Genomic DNA, 15,578 nt, shown 5'->3' with positions numbered 1-15,578 from the left:
CCCATATCCCTCAATCCCACCTTCTCCCCATATCCCTCAATCCCACCTTCTCCCCACGCCCCTCAATCCCACCTTCTCCCCACGCCCCTCAATCCCACCTTCTCTCCATATCCCTCAATCCCACCTTCTCTACAAATCCCTCAATCCCACCTTCTCTCCATATCCCTCAATCCCAGCATCTACCCGTATCCCAACATCCCACCTTCTCCCCATATCTCTCAATCCCACCTTCTCCCCACTCTCTTCAATCGCACCTTCTCCCCATATCCCTCAATCCCTCCTTCTCTCCATATCCCTCAATCCCACCTTCTCACCATTATGTGTGTTTTGGACACTAACATTTTTTGCATCCATTTCTGTTCACCTCCAGGTGAAGCACAGATTCTGTCTTTGAAACTGGATAAGGTTATTCCCTGGAAACTGGCTCCATTTTTCCGATATGAAGGATCTCTCAGCACTCCGCCCTGTACAGAGAATGTCGTTTGGACTGTTATGGAGTGCCCCATGTCTATGAGTATCTCACAGGTACAGTTCTGTTAGCAACCCTCCGCACGTCCGCGACAGAGACCAAGGGAGAGATCGATGCATTGGGGTAACTTCAGATCATGTGGAGAGAGGAACAGGAGGAGGCCATTCAGCCCCTCGAGCCTGATATCTCTTCCAATCGGCCATGGCTCTGAACCCCCAGATTTTCAGCAGAGGGTCCGATGATCTTCTCCTGCCCCGAGAGACAGGTCAGGCATTTACCGACCTCACTGAGTGAGACTCAGTGCAGAGGAAAACTCTGGCTCATTCCAGGCAGTTTGTGGAGAGCTCACATGAGATAACACAGCCTGATGTACACCATTGCATCGAGGTGGTCACAGACACCATGTTCCCAAAGACGTGGAATATCATCACCTTCCTACAGGATAACCACAGTCGAATGCATACAGCCTATGGGTAGCCTATGCTCATGTGTTAAGGGGTGATCGTGCTAACCACTCACTCTATAACCAGGTCATTGCTTGAAATGCACTCAAATCCTCCTCACCTCCTCAACTCCTCCTCACCTCCTCAACTCCTCCTCACCTCCTCAACTCCTCCTCACCTCCTCAACTCCTCATCAGCCCCTCAACTCCTCCTCACCTCCTCAACTCCTCCTCACCTCCTCAACTCCTCCTCACTGAACTGGACTAGCCATGTAAATACTGGGGCTACAAACGCAGTTCAGGGGTTGGGAATCCTGTGGTCAGTAACTCACCTCCTGTCTCCCCAAAGCCTGTCCACCATCTACAAGGCACAAGTCAGGAGTGTGATGGGATACTCCCCACTTGCCTGGATGAGTGCAGCTCCCACAACACTCAAGAAGCTCGACACCGTCCAGGACAAAGCAGCCCCGCTTGACGGGCACCCCATCCACAAACATTCACTCCCTCCACCAACCCAGCATCCGAGGGTTTCCAACCTCCAATCTCCAAGACCTCGTCTTGAGGGCACTCGCTTGAGGGGGCAGGCGGAGGCAGAGAGTGTGCGCTGGGCGCCGGCAGTCGGAGGGCTGCTGGAGACCATGACCATGCTGGGTCGAAACCAGATGATGAGCCTATGGAGTTGTCCGTTAGGCGTCAGATGCTGGATGTGCAGTGGGATGTCCGGGAGGATCTGGTGGAGATCCGTGTGGGTCTGAGTGCCAGGCTCTCTGCTGTGGAGGAGTCCATGTGGAGCATGATCACTGCGTTGACCCTCACGGCCGAGCGTCCTGACTCCTCCATTGAGAGAGCGGCCACTCACATGGAGAGGCAGCTCCAGCGACAGAATCAGGGGTTCCTGGGGTTGCGCTCGGACCTGCAAGCCCTCAACACAGGCACTGACCTCAGGTGGGCAGTGCCCGTGTGGGAGATGGATGAGGCACACAGTATCCCAGTGAGGTGCCCGTCCATCAATGGTGAGCCGAGAGGTCCAGAACGACCTCGCGTTGGTGCACAAGCTGTCTGACATCTCTGCGGGCTCCTCTGTGACCTTCAGAGCCACTGGCATTGGGTGTCCACCCTCACAGTCAGAGCTGATCCCAGTCCCACTCGTCTGTCCAAATGGAGGTCACTGTCTCCCAGGAGAGAAGAAGCCTTCTTCGGCACTGCACCTCGGACATATTGAGGTAGCTGCATCGCCGCCTGTAAACTCTGGCAGCAGGATAGCAGCGCTCTCTGCGGACCCTTCCGCCTTAGACTACCAGCTGGCCCTGCTTCCCTTGTGCCAGCGCCTCTCCTCCCCACAGGTACCCTCCCCTGGAAGCTGCATTGGGATACCCGGCCTCCTCTCCCTTCTGCCCCTCTCTCCCTCCTCAGACGGGGTGCGTCCAGCGGAGACCACAATCCCCATTCCCAGGGTGATGGAAGGCTGTCTGGTAACTGGAAGGGTCCCACACGGTCTGAAACCTCCGGGGTCCTTGGAGACACCAATGAGGCCTGAAATGAAGCCTGGAAATGCTCAGAATGAAACCCCGAATGGAGATGAAGCTACCAAGTACCAAAAACACACCAACAGCAAACGATCTCCTGAACTCCTCACGACTCGCGCTGGCAATGCTGCTGACCCTTTTTATCCCACCAGTGGAGGAGGGTTTTGAAATTGTCGGCTGCCCACCTGCCCGTTTTGCCCATGCGACAAGGGCAAATTCGCACTCAGGCAACGCGGAATCGGATTTTAACGGCTTAAGTGACCTTTTAATTGATGGCGGGCGGGTTTTTTTCTGACTTTTCTCTCTTTCTAACTGGACTCCTGTTGCTAGGTAACAGCACAGTTTTTTTTTCTACCTTGTGCTTGTGAGACCTTCCCTTCAAGTGTCGTAAAACCTCATTAGTAATGCAGGTATACAAACAGAGCTTAGAGATTCCATCTCCACTGAAAAATGAAACTGGGCCACTGGTTTCATCTTTTAACCCACAAATAGAGAAAAATATACATTAAACTATCTCTAGATCCTAACACCTTGAGCTAACTGACCCCTCCTGGACCATATAGAGTCCAGGATACAATCCCCGCTCGGATCAATTCCTGCCATGTCTGTGAGCTGTGCTTCGTTCAACTTTGACCTTTCTCCTCGTCTGACCTCCTGTTTAAACCACTCAGTGAGAGACGTGCTCAGTTCCTTTCTCCACAAACTGTGCTGAAACCACAAGTGCTGGGCCATGACCAGGTCTCCACTTCACCTGTGTCTCTCCCCTATCTCATCTGCTCCATGAAACTGATTCTCTGTTTATATCTCGCTCTCTCATTCCCCCCACCACCAGCCATCCCAATCGCTCACCCGGGCAGTCTCTCTGTCACATCCAGGACCTACAACCCTCCCTATCTCTACAACTAACTCCAGCCCCTACAACACCCAGTATCTCAACAACCTCTTCCAGCCGCTACAACCCCCGCTATCTCTGAAGTCTCCTCCAGCCCCTACAACACCCCCTATCTCTGAAGCCTCCTCCTGTCCCTACAACTCTCCCTATCTCTATAACCTCCTCCAGATCCTACAACCCTCCCTATCTCAGCAACCTCCTCCAGATCCTACAACCCTCCCTATCTCTGTAACCTCCTCCAGATCCTACAACCCTCCCTATCTCGGTAACCTCCTCCAGCCCCTACAAAGTCTCTCTGTCTCAGTAACCCTCCTCCAGCCCCTATAAACCCTCCCTGTCTCTGTAACCTTCTCCAACACCAACAACCATTCATGTCTCTGTAACCTCCTCCAGCCCCTACAACCCTCCCTATCTCGGAAACCTCCTCCAGCCCCTACAAACCCTCCCTGTCTCTGAAAACCTCCTCCAGCCCCTACAAACCCTCCCTGTCTCTGTAACCTTCTCCAGCCCCTACAACCCTCCCTATCTCTGTAACCTCCTCCAGCCCCTACAACCCTCCCTAACTCTGTAACCTCCTCCAGCCCCCTACAACCCTCCCTATCTCTGTAACCTCCTCCAGCCCCTACAACCCTCCCTATCTCTGTAACCTCCTCCAGCCCCTACAACCCTTCCTATCTCTGTAACCTCCTCCAGCCCCTACAACCCTCCCTATCTCTGCAACCTCCTCCAGCCCCTCTTGTTTACACACGAATCGGGGTTCCAGGAAGTACAGTGCACCGAAGGATTGTGCACGTTTCTCATTGTGTGGGTTAAACAAACTATCACAAAATGTAGGTGCAGCACAGAGCCAGGTACTGGTCACGTCCAAGATCGGAAAACAGAAAATCAGAGTGAGGTCCATTTCCAGGACTGTGAAAGTTTATTGCATCAAATGTGGAGATTATACAAGATGAGGTAGTTCATTTACGTTTACCTCCTGATAGGCTGTGAGTATTTGCACACTGACTGCAAACCTAAAAAGAATCCATCCCTTAACTTTGAGGTGGTTATCTTTACAACATTTTGGTCCCTATCTCACTGGGTTTTACTGTCCCTCTCTCTCTCTGGTAAACGTGACTCTGAAACTGGTGGGTTTGGGACCTGCACAGTGACAAGTCCAGACAGACATCCCCAGGCATTTTCTGATGGGGGTTCATACGGACTCGAAACGTTAACCTGGCTCCACTCTCCACACACGCTGCCAGATCTGCTGAGTTATTCCAGCATCTTCCGTCTTTATTTCACATTTCCATCATCAGCAGGATTATGCTGCCTGTACTGAGGGAGTGCAGCACTGTCGGAGGGTCAGTACTGAGGGAGTGCAGCACTCTCGGAGGGTCAGTACTGAGGGAGTGCAGCACTGTCGGAGGGTCAGTACTGAGGGAGTGCCGCACTGTCGGAGGGTCAGTACTGAGGGAGTGCAGAACTGTTGGAGGGTCAGCACTGAGGGAGTGCCGCACTTTCGGAGGGTCAGTACTGAGGGAGTGCCGCACTGTCGGAGGGCCAGTACTGAGGGAGTGCAGCACTGTCGGGGGGACAGTACTGAAGGAGTGCTGCACTGTCGGAGGGAGAGTACTGAGGGAGTGCTGTACTGTCGGATTGACAGTATTGAGGAAGAGCAGCACTTTCGGTGGGTCAGTACTGAGGGAGCGCCGCACTGTCGGAGTGTCAGTACTGAGGGAGTGCTGCACTGTCAGTGGGTCAGTAATGAGGGAGTGCTGCACTTTCAGTGGGTCAGTACTGAGGGAGTGCTGCACTGGCGGAGGGTCAGTACTGAGGGAGTGCTGCACTGTCAGTGGGTCAGTACTGAGGGAGTGCCGCACTGTCGGAGGGTCAGTACTGAGGGAGCGCCGCACTGTCGGAGGGTCAGTACTGAGGGAGTGCTGCACTGTCAGTGGGTCAGTACTGAGGGAGTTCTTCACTGTCAGTGGGTCAGTACTGAGGGAGTGCTGCACTGGCGGAGGGTCAGTACTGAGGGAGTGCTGCACTGTCAGTGGGTCAGTACTGAGGGATTGCCGCACTGTCGGAGGGTCAGTACTGAGGGAGCGCTCCACTGTCAGAGGGTCAGCACTGAGGGAGTGCTGCACTGTCGGAAGGTCAGTACTGAGGCAGCACCGCACTGTCGGAGGTTCAGTACTGAGGGAGTGCCGCACTGTCGGAAAGTCAGTACTGAGGGACTGCTTCCTTGTAGAAGGGCCAGGAATCAGTGGACACTGCACTGCAATGCACTATCTCTGTAACCTTCCTTCAGACTCTACAACCCTCCCTATCTCTGTAACCTCCTCCAGCCCCTACAACACTCCCTATCTCTGTAACCTCCTCCAGCCCCTCTTGTTTACACACGAATCGGGGTTCCAGGAAGTACAGTGCACCGAAGGATTTTGCACGTTTCTCAGTGTGTGGGTTAAACAAACTATCACAAAATGTAGGTGCAGCTCAGAGCCAGGTACTGGTCACGTACAAGATCGGAAATGAGAAAATCAGAGTGAGGTCCATTTCCAGGAATGTGAAAGTTTATTGCATCAAATGCGGAGATTATCCAAGATGAGGTGGTTCATTTACGTTTACCTCCTGATAGGCTGTGAGTATTTACACACTGACTCCAAACCTCAAAAGAATCCGTCCCTTAACTTTGAGGTGGTTATCTTTACAACATTTTGGTCTCTATCTCACTGGGTTTTACTGTCCCTCTCTCTCTCTCGTAAACGTGACTCTGAAACTGGTGGGTTCGGGACCTGCACAGTGACAAGTCCAGACAGACATCCCCAGGCATTTTCTGATGGGGGTTCATACGGACTCGAAACGTTAACCTGGCTCCACTCTCCACACACGCTGCCAGATCTGCTGAGTTATTCCAGCATCTTCCGTCTTTATTTCACATTTCCATCATCAGCAGGATTATGCTGCCTGTACTGAGGGAGTGCCGCACTGTCGGAGGGTCAGTGCTGAGGGAGTGCAACACTGTCGGAGGGTCAGTACTGAGGGAGTGCCGCACTGTCGGAGGGACAGTACTGAGGGGGTGCAGCACTGTCGGAGGGTCAGTACTGAGGGAGTGCAGCACTGTCAGAGGGACAGTACTGAGGGGGTGCAGCACTAACGGATTGACAGTATTGAGGAAGTGCAGCACTGTCGGAGGGTCAGTACTGAGGGAGTGCAGCACTATCGGAGGGTCAGTACTGGGGGAGTGCTGCACTGTCAGTGGGTCAGTACTGAGGGAATGCCGCACTGTCAGAGGGTCAGTACTGAGGGAATGCAGCTCTGTCAGTGGGTCAGTACTGAGGGAGTGCCGCACTGTCGGAGGGTCAGTACTGAGGGAGTGCCGCACTGTCGGAGGGTCAGTACTGAGGGAGTGCTTCCTTGTACAGGGGCCAGGAATCAGTGGACACTGCACTGCAATGCACTATCTCTGTAACCTTCCTCCAGTCCCTACAACACTCCCTATCTCTGTAACCTCCTCCAGCCCCTCTTGTTTACACACGAATCGGGGTTCCAGGAAGTACAGTGCACCGAAGGATTGTGCACGTTTCTCAGTGTGTGGGTTAAACAAACTATCACAAAATGTAGGTGCAGCTCAGAGCCAGGTACTGGTCACGTACAAGATCGGAAATGAGAAAATCAGAGTGAGGTCATTTTCCAGGACTGTGAAAGTTTATTGCATCAAATGTGGAGATTACACAAGATGAGGTGGTTCATTTACGTTTACCTCCTGATAGGCTGTGAGTATTTACACACTGACTCCAAACCTCAAAAGAATCCGTCCCTTAACTTTGAGGTGGTTATCTTTACAACATTTTGGTCTCTATCTCACTGGGTTTTACTGTCCCTCTCTCTCTCTCGTAAACGTGACTCTGAAACTGGTGGGTTTGGGACCTGCACAGTGACAAGTCCAGACTGACATCCCCAGGCATTTTCTGATGGGGGTTCATACGGACTCGAAACGTTAACCTGGCTCCACTCTCCACACACGCTGCCACATCTGCTGAGTTATTCCAGCATCTTCCGTCTTTATTTCACATTTCCATCATCAGCTGGATTATGCTGCCTGTACTGAGGGAGTGCAGCACTGTCGGAGGGACAGTACTGAGGGAGTGCCGCACTGTCGGAGGGTCAGTACTGAGGGAGTGCAGCACTGTCGGAGGGTCAGTACTGAGGGAGTGCAGCACTGTCGGAGGGTCAGTACTGAGGGAGTGCAGCATTGTCGGAGGGTCAGTACTGAGGGAGTGCCGCACTGTCGGAGGGTCAGTACTGAGGGAGTGCCGCACTGTCGGAGGGCCAGTACTGAGGGAGTGCAGCACTGTCGGGGGGACAGTACTGAAGGAGTGCTGCACTGTCGGAGGGACAGTACTGAGGGAGTGCTGCACTGTCGGATTGACAGTATTGAGGAAGAGCAGCACTTTCGGTGGGTCAGTACTGAGGGAGCGCCACACTGTCGGAGGGTCAGTACTGAGGGAGTGCTGCACTGTCAGTGGGTCAGTACTGAGGGAGTGCTGCACTGTCAGTGGGTCAGTACTGAGGGAGTGCAGCACTGGCGGAGGGTCAGTACTGAGGGAGTGCTGCACTGTGAGTGGGTCAGTACTGAGGGAGTGCCGCACTGTCGGAGGGTCAGTACTGAGGGAGCGCCGCACTGTCGGAGGGTCAGTACTGAGGGAGTGCTGCACTGTCAGTGGGTCAGTGTTGAGGGAGTGATGCAATGTCAGTGGGTCAGTACTGAGGGAGTGCTGCACTGGCGGAGGGTCAGTACTGAGGGAGTGCTGCACTGACAGTGGGTCATTACCGAGGGAGTGCTGCACTGTCGGAGGGTCAGTACTGTGGGAGCGCTCCACTGTCAGAGGGTCAGCATTGAGGGAGTGCTGCACTGTCGGAGGGTCAGTACTGAGGCAGCACCGCACTGTCGGAGGTTCAGTACTGAGGGAGTGCCGCACTGTTGGAAAGTCAGTACTGAGGGACTGCTTCCTTGTAGAAGGGCCAGGAATCAGTGGACACTGCACTGCAATGCACTATCTCTGTAATCTTCCTTCAGACTCTACAACCCTCCCTATCTCTGTAACCTCCTCCAGCCCCTACAACACTCCCTATCTCTGTAACCTCCTCCAGCCCCTCTTGTTTACACACGAATCGGGGTTCCAGGAAGTACAGTGCACCGAAGGATTTTGCACGTTTCTCAGTGTGTGGGTTAAACAAACTATCACAAAATGTAGGTGCAGCTCAGAGCCAGGTACTGGTCACGTACAAGATCGGAAATGAGAAAATCAGAGTGAGGTCCATTTCCAGGAATGTGAAAGTTTATTGCATCAAATGTGGAGATTATCCAAGATGAGGTGGTTCATTTACGTTTACCTCCTGATAGGCTGTGAGTATTTACACACTGACTGCAAACCTCAAAAGAATCCGTCCCTTATCTTTGAGGTGGTTATCTTTACAACATTTTGGTCTCTATCTCACTGGGTTTTACTGTCCCTCTCTCTCTCTCGTAAACGTGACTCTGAAACTGGTGGGTTTGGGACCTGCACAGTGACAAGTCCAGACAGACATCCCCAGGCATTTTCTGATGGGGGTTCATACGGACTCGAAACGTTAACCTGGCTCCACTCTCCACACACGCTGCCAGATCTGCTGAGTTATTCCAGCATCTTCCGTCTTTATTTCACATTTCCATCATCAGCAGGATTATGCTGCCTGTACTGAGGGAGTGCAGCACTGTCGGAGGGTCAGTACTGAGGGAGTGCCGCACTGTCGGAGGGTCAGTGCTGAGGGAGTGCAACACTGTCGGAGGGTCAGTACTGAGGGAGGACCGCACTGTCGGAGGGTCAGTACTGAGGGAGTGCCGCAATGTCGGAGGGACAGTACTGAGGGTGTGCAGCACTGTCGGAGGGACAGTACTGAGGGAGTGCCGCACTGTCAGAGGGTCAGTACTGAGGGAGTGCAACACAGTCGGAGGGACAGTACTGAGGGGGTGCTGCACTGTCGGAGGGTCAGTACTGAGGGAGTGCAGCACTGTCGGGGGGACAGTACTGAGGGGGTGCAGCACTATCGGATTGACAGTATTGAGGAAGTGCAGCACTGTCGGAGGGCCAGTACTGAGGGAGTGCAGCACTATCGGAGGGTCAGTACTGGGGGAGTGCTGCACTGTCAGTGGGTCAGTACTGAGGGAGTGCTGCACTGTCAGAGGGTCAGTACTGAGGGAATGCAGCTCTGTCGGAGGGTCAGTACTGGTGGAGTGCTGCACTGTCAGTGGGTCAGTACTGAGGGAATGCAGCTCTGTCAGTGGGTCAGTACTGAGGGAGTGCCGCACTGTCGGAGGGTCAGTACTGAGGGAGTGCCGCACTGTCGGAGGGTCAGTACTGAGGGAGTGCCGCACTGTCGGAGGGTCAGTACTGAGGGAGTGCCGCACTGTCGGAGGGTCAGTACTGAGGCGTTGGTTCATTGTGTTGTTGTGGAAGAGACTGTATCACTGGGACTTGTCTCACTCTCTCTCTCTGATTCACAGCACAGGGACTGGTCACTTCCCTGGTCAGCGATGGGGAAAGCTGTGGGATCCACACGGGTGGCAATGGGCTGGATATGGAAGAGAACTCGGCCGCGTATTGGTTCACACGGAGTGAAGATTGGGACAACTTGGCGATCGAGTGTTTGAATGAAGAACTGAAGAGAAACAAGACATTCATGAATGTTTGGGATTTGGCAAGAAAGTTTTGGAATGGGCGCACCATTCCCCACGGTCTCCTTAAGGAGCACATGATCGTGGTCACTATGTACACCCATAATGGACCATTGTACAAGGCATTTAACGATGAGGTTCAGGAATATGGAAAAATCAACATATACAACTCCAAATTTAAACTGAAGGGTTTCCACTATCTCCTAACCATCGCTCTCCAGGCATTGAGAGATCATTCCAAACAGTTACACGCTTATCGCGGGTTGAACATTCCCAAGTCTGGGAGACGGGGCCAGGAGCTGAGGTTTGGGAGATTCGCCTCCACCTCCCTCAACAGAAGAGTGGCCGAGGGATTTGGAAACAGGACTTTCTTTGTGCTAAACACGGCTTACGGTGTTAATATCCGCAATTACTCGTTCTTTAAGGAGGAAGATGAGATCTTAATCCCTCCCTACGAGAAGTTTGAGATTGTAAAGGCCGAGGGCTCAGGGGTAAACTGCAACTTCACCCTCCGCTCGGGAGGCTACGAGGGACTTGAGGTGGGGCTGGAGAGGGACGGTAGTGACTGTCTGAGAGTTTACCGGGAGACCCTACCCTGGTGGGCCGGGTTTCTGATCGCCTTGGGGATCTTGGTCACTCTGGGGGGGTTAGGTGCATTTCTCTACAAGGGCTTCTCCCAGGAATAGATTCCAATTTCCCAACATCTCCCCGACCCTCAACCCCCATCCAATACTCCTCAAACACCCTAAACCCTCCCCAACTCCCCAACCCTCAATCCCCATCCCTCCCCTCACACACCCTCAACCCCTCCCCACCTCCCCAACCCTCAACCCCCATCACTCCCCTCACACACCCTCAAACCCTCCCCACCTCCCCAACCCTCAACCCCCATCCCTCCACTCACACACCCTCAACCCCTCCCCACCTCCCCAACCCTCAACCCCCATCTCTCCCCTCACACACCCTCAAACCCTCCCCAACCTCGCACACCATCAACCCACATCCCTCCCCTCAACCCCTCCCCACCTCCCCTTACCTTCAATCCCCATCCCTCCACTCACATACCCTCAAGCCCTACCCACCTCCCCAACCCTCAACCCCCATCCTACCCCTCACACACCCTCAAAGCCTCCCCACCTCCCCAACGCTCAACCCCCATCCCTCCCCTCCCACACGCTCAACCACTCCCCACCTCCCCAACCCTCAAACACCATCCCTCCCCTCACACAACCTCAACCCCTCCCCACCTCCCCAACCCTCAAACCCCATCCCTCCCCTCAACCCCTCCACAACCGTCAACCCCGATCCCTCCCCTCACACACCCTCAACCCCTCCCCACCTCCACAACCCTCAACCCCCATCCTCCCCTCACACACCCTCAACACCTCCCCACCTCCCCAACCCTCAATCCCCATCCCTCCCCTCACACACCCTCAACCCCTCCCCACCTCCCCAACCCTCAACCCCCCTCCCTCCCCTCACACACCATCAACCACTCACCACCTCCCCAACCCTCAACCCCCATCGCTCCTCTCACACACCCTCAACGCCTCCCCACCTCCCCAACCCTCAACCCCATCCCTCCCCTCAATCCCTCCCCACCTCCCCAACCCTCAATCCCCATCCCTCCCCTCACACACCCTCAACCACTCCTCACCTCCCCAACCCTCAACCCCCCTCCCTCCCCTCACATACCCTCAACCCCTCCCTACCTCCGCATCCCTCAACCCCCATCCCTCCCCTCACACACCCTCAACCCCTCCCCACATCCCCAACCATCAACCCCCATCCATCCCCTCAACCCCACCCTTCATCCCCAACACTCAACCCCCATCCTTCCACTCACACACCCTCAATCCCTCCCCACCTCCGCAACCCTCAACCCCCCTCCCTCCCCTCACACACCCTCAACCCCTCCCCAACCTCGCACACCATCAACCCTCACGCGCCTAATGATCTAAACTCTGCCCTCATAATCCCTAACCATGTTCCCCGCATGGCAAACGATCAGGTCTGAGGGGCTGAATGGCCTCCTCCTCTTGCTATCTGTGCAAACTGTATATTAAGGTCATGTTTGATAGATTGACAGTGTTTTAAATGTTGAATTAACAATGTTGACCTCAAATTAAAATAATTTGTGCTCTATCCTTTTCACAAGCAATATTTCAATAAAAACTAACGAGCAACTATCCAAATATCTCTGATCATTGTAACTTATTGGAATCTTGCTGTGCACACTCTATACGTTGAACTGGTGAAGTGGGCAGGCAGATGGCAATTGCAGTTTAACGTAGAGAGTGAAGTGGTTCATTTTGGGAGGAAGAATTTGGAGAGACAATATCAAATAAAGGGTACAATTCTAAAGGGGGTCAGGGTGAGTGAGCGGGTAATAAAGCAGACAGTATCCTGGGCTTTATTAATAGGGGTATAGATTACAAGAGCAGGGAGGTTATGTTAAACGTGTATAAAACACTGGCTCAGCCTCAGCAAGAGAATTGTGTCCAGTTCCAGGCATCACACTTCAGGGAGGATGAAAAAGGCTTCAGGGAGAGGGCAGAAAAGATTCAGAGAATGGTTCCAGGGATGAGGAAATTCAGGAATGGGAGATCAAAGGACAGTGATCAGGAGCAGGAACCCTGGCTGATTCCCTCTCTCTCTCTCTCTCACTCTCTCTCACTCTCTCTCACTCTCTCTCACCCTCTCTCACCCTCTCTCACTCTCTCTCACTCTCTCTCACCCTCTCTCACTCTCTCTCACTCTCTCTCACTCTCTCTCACCCTCTCTCACTCTCTCTCACTCTCTCTCACTCTCTCTCACTCACTATGACCCAGACATCACTGGACAGTGATCAGGAGTAGGAACCCTGGCTGATTTCCCCTCTCTCTCTAACCCAGGGATCACTGGACAGTGATCAGGAGCAGTTTTGATCTCCCTCTAGTGTCCGATCATTGCCAGGGCAGGTACAGGACATTGATAAGGAGTAAAGCTCCATCAACACTCAGCACATCCAACGCATCAAACCCACCTTCCTATGATTTCCCCAACTCCCACTTTCTCCCCATGATCCTCAATCCCACCTGCTCCTCATATCCTTCATTCCCACCTTACGACACATCCCTCAATCCCAGCATCTCCCAGTATCCCTCAATCCCACCTTCTCCCCGTATCCCTCAATCCCACCTTCTCCCCATATCCCTCAATCCCACCTTCTCCCCATATCTCTCAATCCCACCTTCTCTCCATATCCCTCAATCCCACCTTCTCCCCATATCCCACAATCCCACCTTCTCTCCATATCCCTCAATCCCACCTTCTCTCCATATCCCTCAATCCCACCTTCTCTCCATATCCCTCAATCCCATCTTCTCCTCGTATCCCTCAATCCCACCTTCTCCCCATATCCCTCAATCCCACCTTCTCCCCATATCCTTCAATCCCACCTTCTCCCCACGTCCCTCAATCTCACCTTCTCCCCATATCCCTCAATCCCACCTTCTCCCCATATCCCTCAATCCCACCTTCGCCCCACGCCCCTCATTCCCACCTTCTCCCCACGCCCCTCAATCCCACCTTCTCCCAACGCCCCTCAATCCCATTTTCTCCCCATATCCCTCAATCCCACCTTCTCCCCATATCCCTCAATACCACCTTCTCCCCGTATCCCTCAATCCCACCATCTCTCCATATCCCTCAATCCCACCTTCTCTCCATATCCCTCAATCCCACCTTCTCTACAAATCCCTCAATCGCACCTTCTCCCCATATCCCTCAATCCCAACTTCCCCCCCACGCCCCTCAATCCCTCCTTCTCTCCATATCCCTCAATCCCACCTTCTCACCATTACGTGTGTTTTGGACACTATCATTTTTTGCTTCCATTTCTGTTCACCTCCAGGTGAAGCACAGATTCTGTCTTTGAAACTGGATAAGGTTATTCCCTGGAAACTGGCTCCATTTTTCCGATATGAAGGATCTCTCAGCACTCCGCCCTGTACAGAGAATGTCGTTTGGACTGTTATGGAGTGCCCCATGTCTATGAGTATCTCACAGGTACAGTTCTGTTAGCAACCCTCCGCACGTCCGCGACAGAGACCAGGGGAGAGATCGATGCATTGGGATAACTTCAGATCATGTGGAGAGAGGAACAGGAGGAGGCCATTCAGCCCCTCCAGCCTGATGTCTCTTCCATTCGGCCACGGCTCTTAACCCCAAGATTTCCAGCAGAGGGTCCGATGATCTTCTCCTGCCCCGAGAGACAGGTCAGGCATTTACCGACCTCACTGAGTGAGACTCAGTGCAGAGGAAAACTCTGGCTCATTCCAGGCAGTTTGTGGAGAGCTCACCTGAGATAACACAGCCTGATGTACACCATTGCATCGAGGTGGTCACAGACACCATGTTCCCAAAGACGTGGAATATCATCACCTTCCTACAGGATAACCACAGTCGAATGGATACAGCCTATGGGTAGCCTATGCTCATGTGTTAAGGGGTGATCGTGCTAACCACTCACTCTATAACCAGGTCATTGCTTGAAATGCACTCAAATCCTCCTCACCTCCTCAACTCCTCCTCACCTCCTCAACTCCTCCTCACCTCCTCAACTCCTCCTCACCTCCTCAACTCCTCATCAGCCCCTCAACTCCTCCTCACCTCCTCAACTCCTCCTCACCTCCTCAACTCCTCCTCACTGAATTGGACTAGCCATGTAAATACTGGGGCTACAAACGCAGTTCAGGGGTTGGGAATCCTGTGGTCAGTAACTCACCTCCTGTCTCCCCAAAGCCTGTCCACCATCTACAAGGCACAAGTCAGGAGTGTGATGGGATACTCCCCACTTGCCTGGATGAATGCAGCTCCCACAACACTCAAGAAGCTCGACACCGTCCAGGACAAAGCAGCCCCGCTTGATGGGCACCCCATCCACAAACATTCACTCCCTCCACCAACCCAGCATCCGAGGATTTCCAACCTCCAATCTCCAAGACCTCGTCTTGAGGGCACTCGCTTGAGGGGGCAGGCGGAGGCAGAGAGTGTGCGCTGGGCGCCGGCAGTCGGAGGGCTGCTGGAGACCAGGACCATGCTGGGTCGAAACCAGATGATGAGCCTATGGAGTTGTCCGTCAGGCGGTAGATGCTGGATGTCCAGTGGTATGTCCGGGAGGATCTGGTGGAGATCCGTGTGGGTCTGAGTGCCAGGCTCTCTGCTGTGGAGGAGTCCATGTGGAGCATGATCACTGCGTTGACCCTCACGGCCGAGAGCCCTGACTCCACCATTGAGAGAGCGGCCACTCACATGGAGAGGCAGCTCCAGCGACAGAATCAGGGGTTCCTGGGGTTGCGCTCGGACCTGCAAGCCCTCAACACAGTCACTGACGTCAGGTGGTCAGTGCCCGTGTGGGAGATGGATGAGGCACCCAGCATCCCAGTGAGGTGCCCGTCCGTCAATGGTGAGCCGGGAGGTCCAGAACGACCTCGCGTTGGGGCACAAGCTGTCTGACATCTCTGCGGGCTCCTCTGTGACCTTCAGAGCCACTGGCATTGGGTGTCCAC

The 15,578-nt window shown here is 53.7% G+C and overlaps 1 protein-coding gene across 1 annotated transcript; it reads left to right on the top strand.

The window, feature by feature from the left end:
- The first annotated feature begins 1,584 nt into the window (after positions 1-1,584).
- On the top strand, positions 1,585-10,712 carry LOC144674273 (erythroblast NAD(P)(+)--arginine ADP-ribosyltransferase-like). Its single transcript, XM_078535699.1, has 3 exons — positions 1,585-1,656; positions 8,640-8,718; positions 9,856-10,712. The coding sequence occupies exons 1-3, from the start codon at positions 1,585-1,587 to the stop codon at positions 10,710-10,712; spliced, it is 1,008 nt and encodes a 335-aa protein (XP_078391825.1).
- Positions 10,713-15,578: the final 4,866 nt, after the last annotated feature.

The sequence above is a fragment of the Cetorhinus maximus genome, unplaced genomic scaffold (genome assembly GCF_964194155.1).
Source record: "Cetorhinus maximus unplaced genomic scaffold, sCetMax3.hap1.1 HAP1_SCAFFOLD_603, whole genome shotgun sequence".
Taxonomy (NCBI): domain Eukaryota; kingdom Metazoa; phylum Chordata; class Chondrichthyes; order Lamniformes; family Cetorhinidae; genus Cetorhinus; species Cetorhinus maximus.
This window is presented reverse-complemented; position numbering and strand designations above follow the sequence as displayed.

Bases quoted from the DNA above. Each gene is read 5' to 3' on its own strand.
- LOC144674273 (XM_078535699.1), top strand. From the start codon at position 1,585: ATGGAGTTGTCCGTTAGGCGTCAGATGCTGGATGTGCAGTGGGATGTC. The intron at 1,657-8,639 runs GTGGGTCTGAGT...GTCCATTTCCAG, and splicing joins AGGATCTGGTGGAGATCCGT to GAATGTGAAAGTTTATTGCA. The intron at 8,719-9,855 runs GTGAGTATTTAC...TCTGATTCACAG, and splicing joins CGTTTACCTCCTGATAGGCT to CACAGGGACTGGTCACTTCC.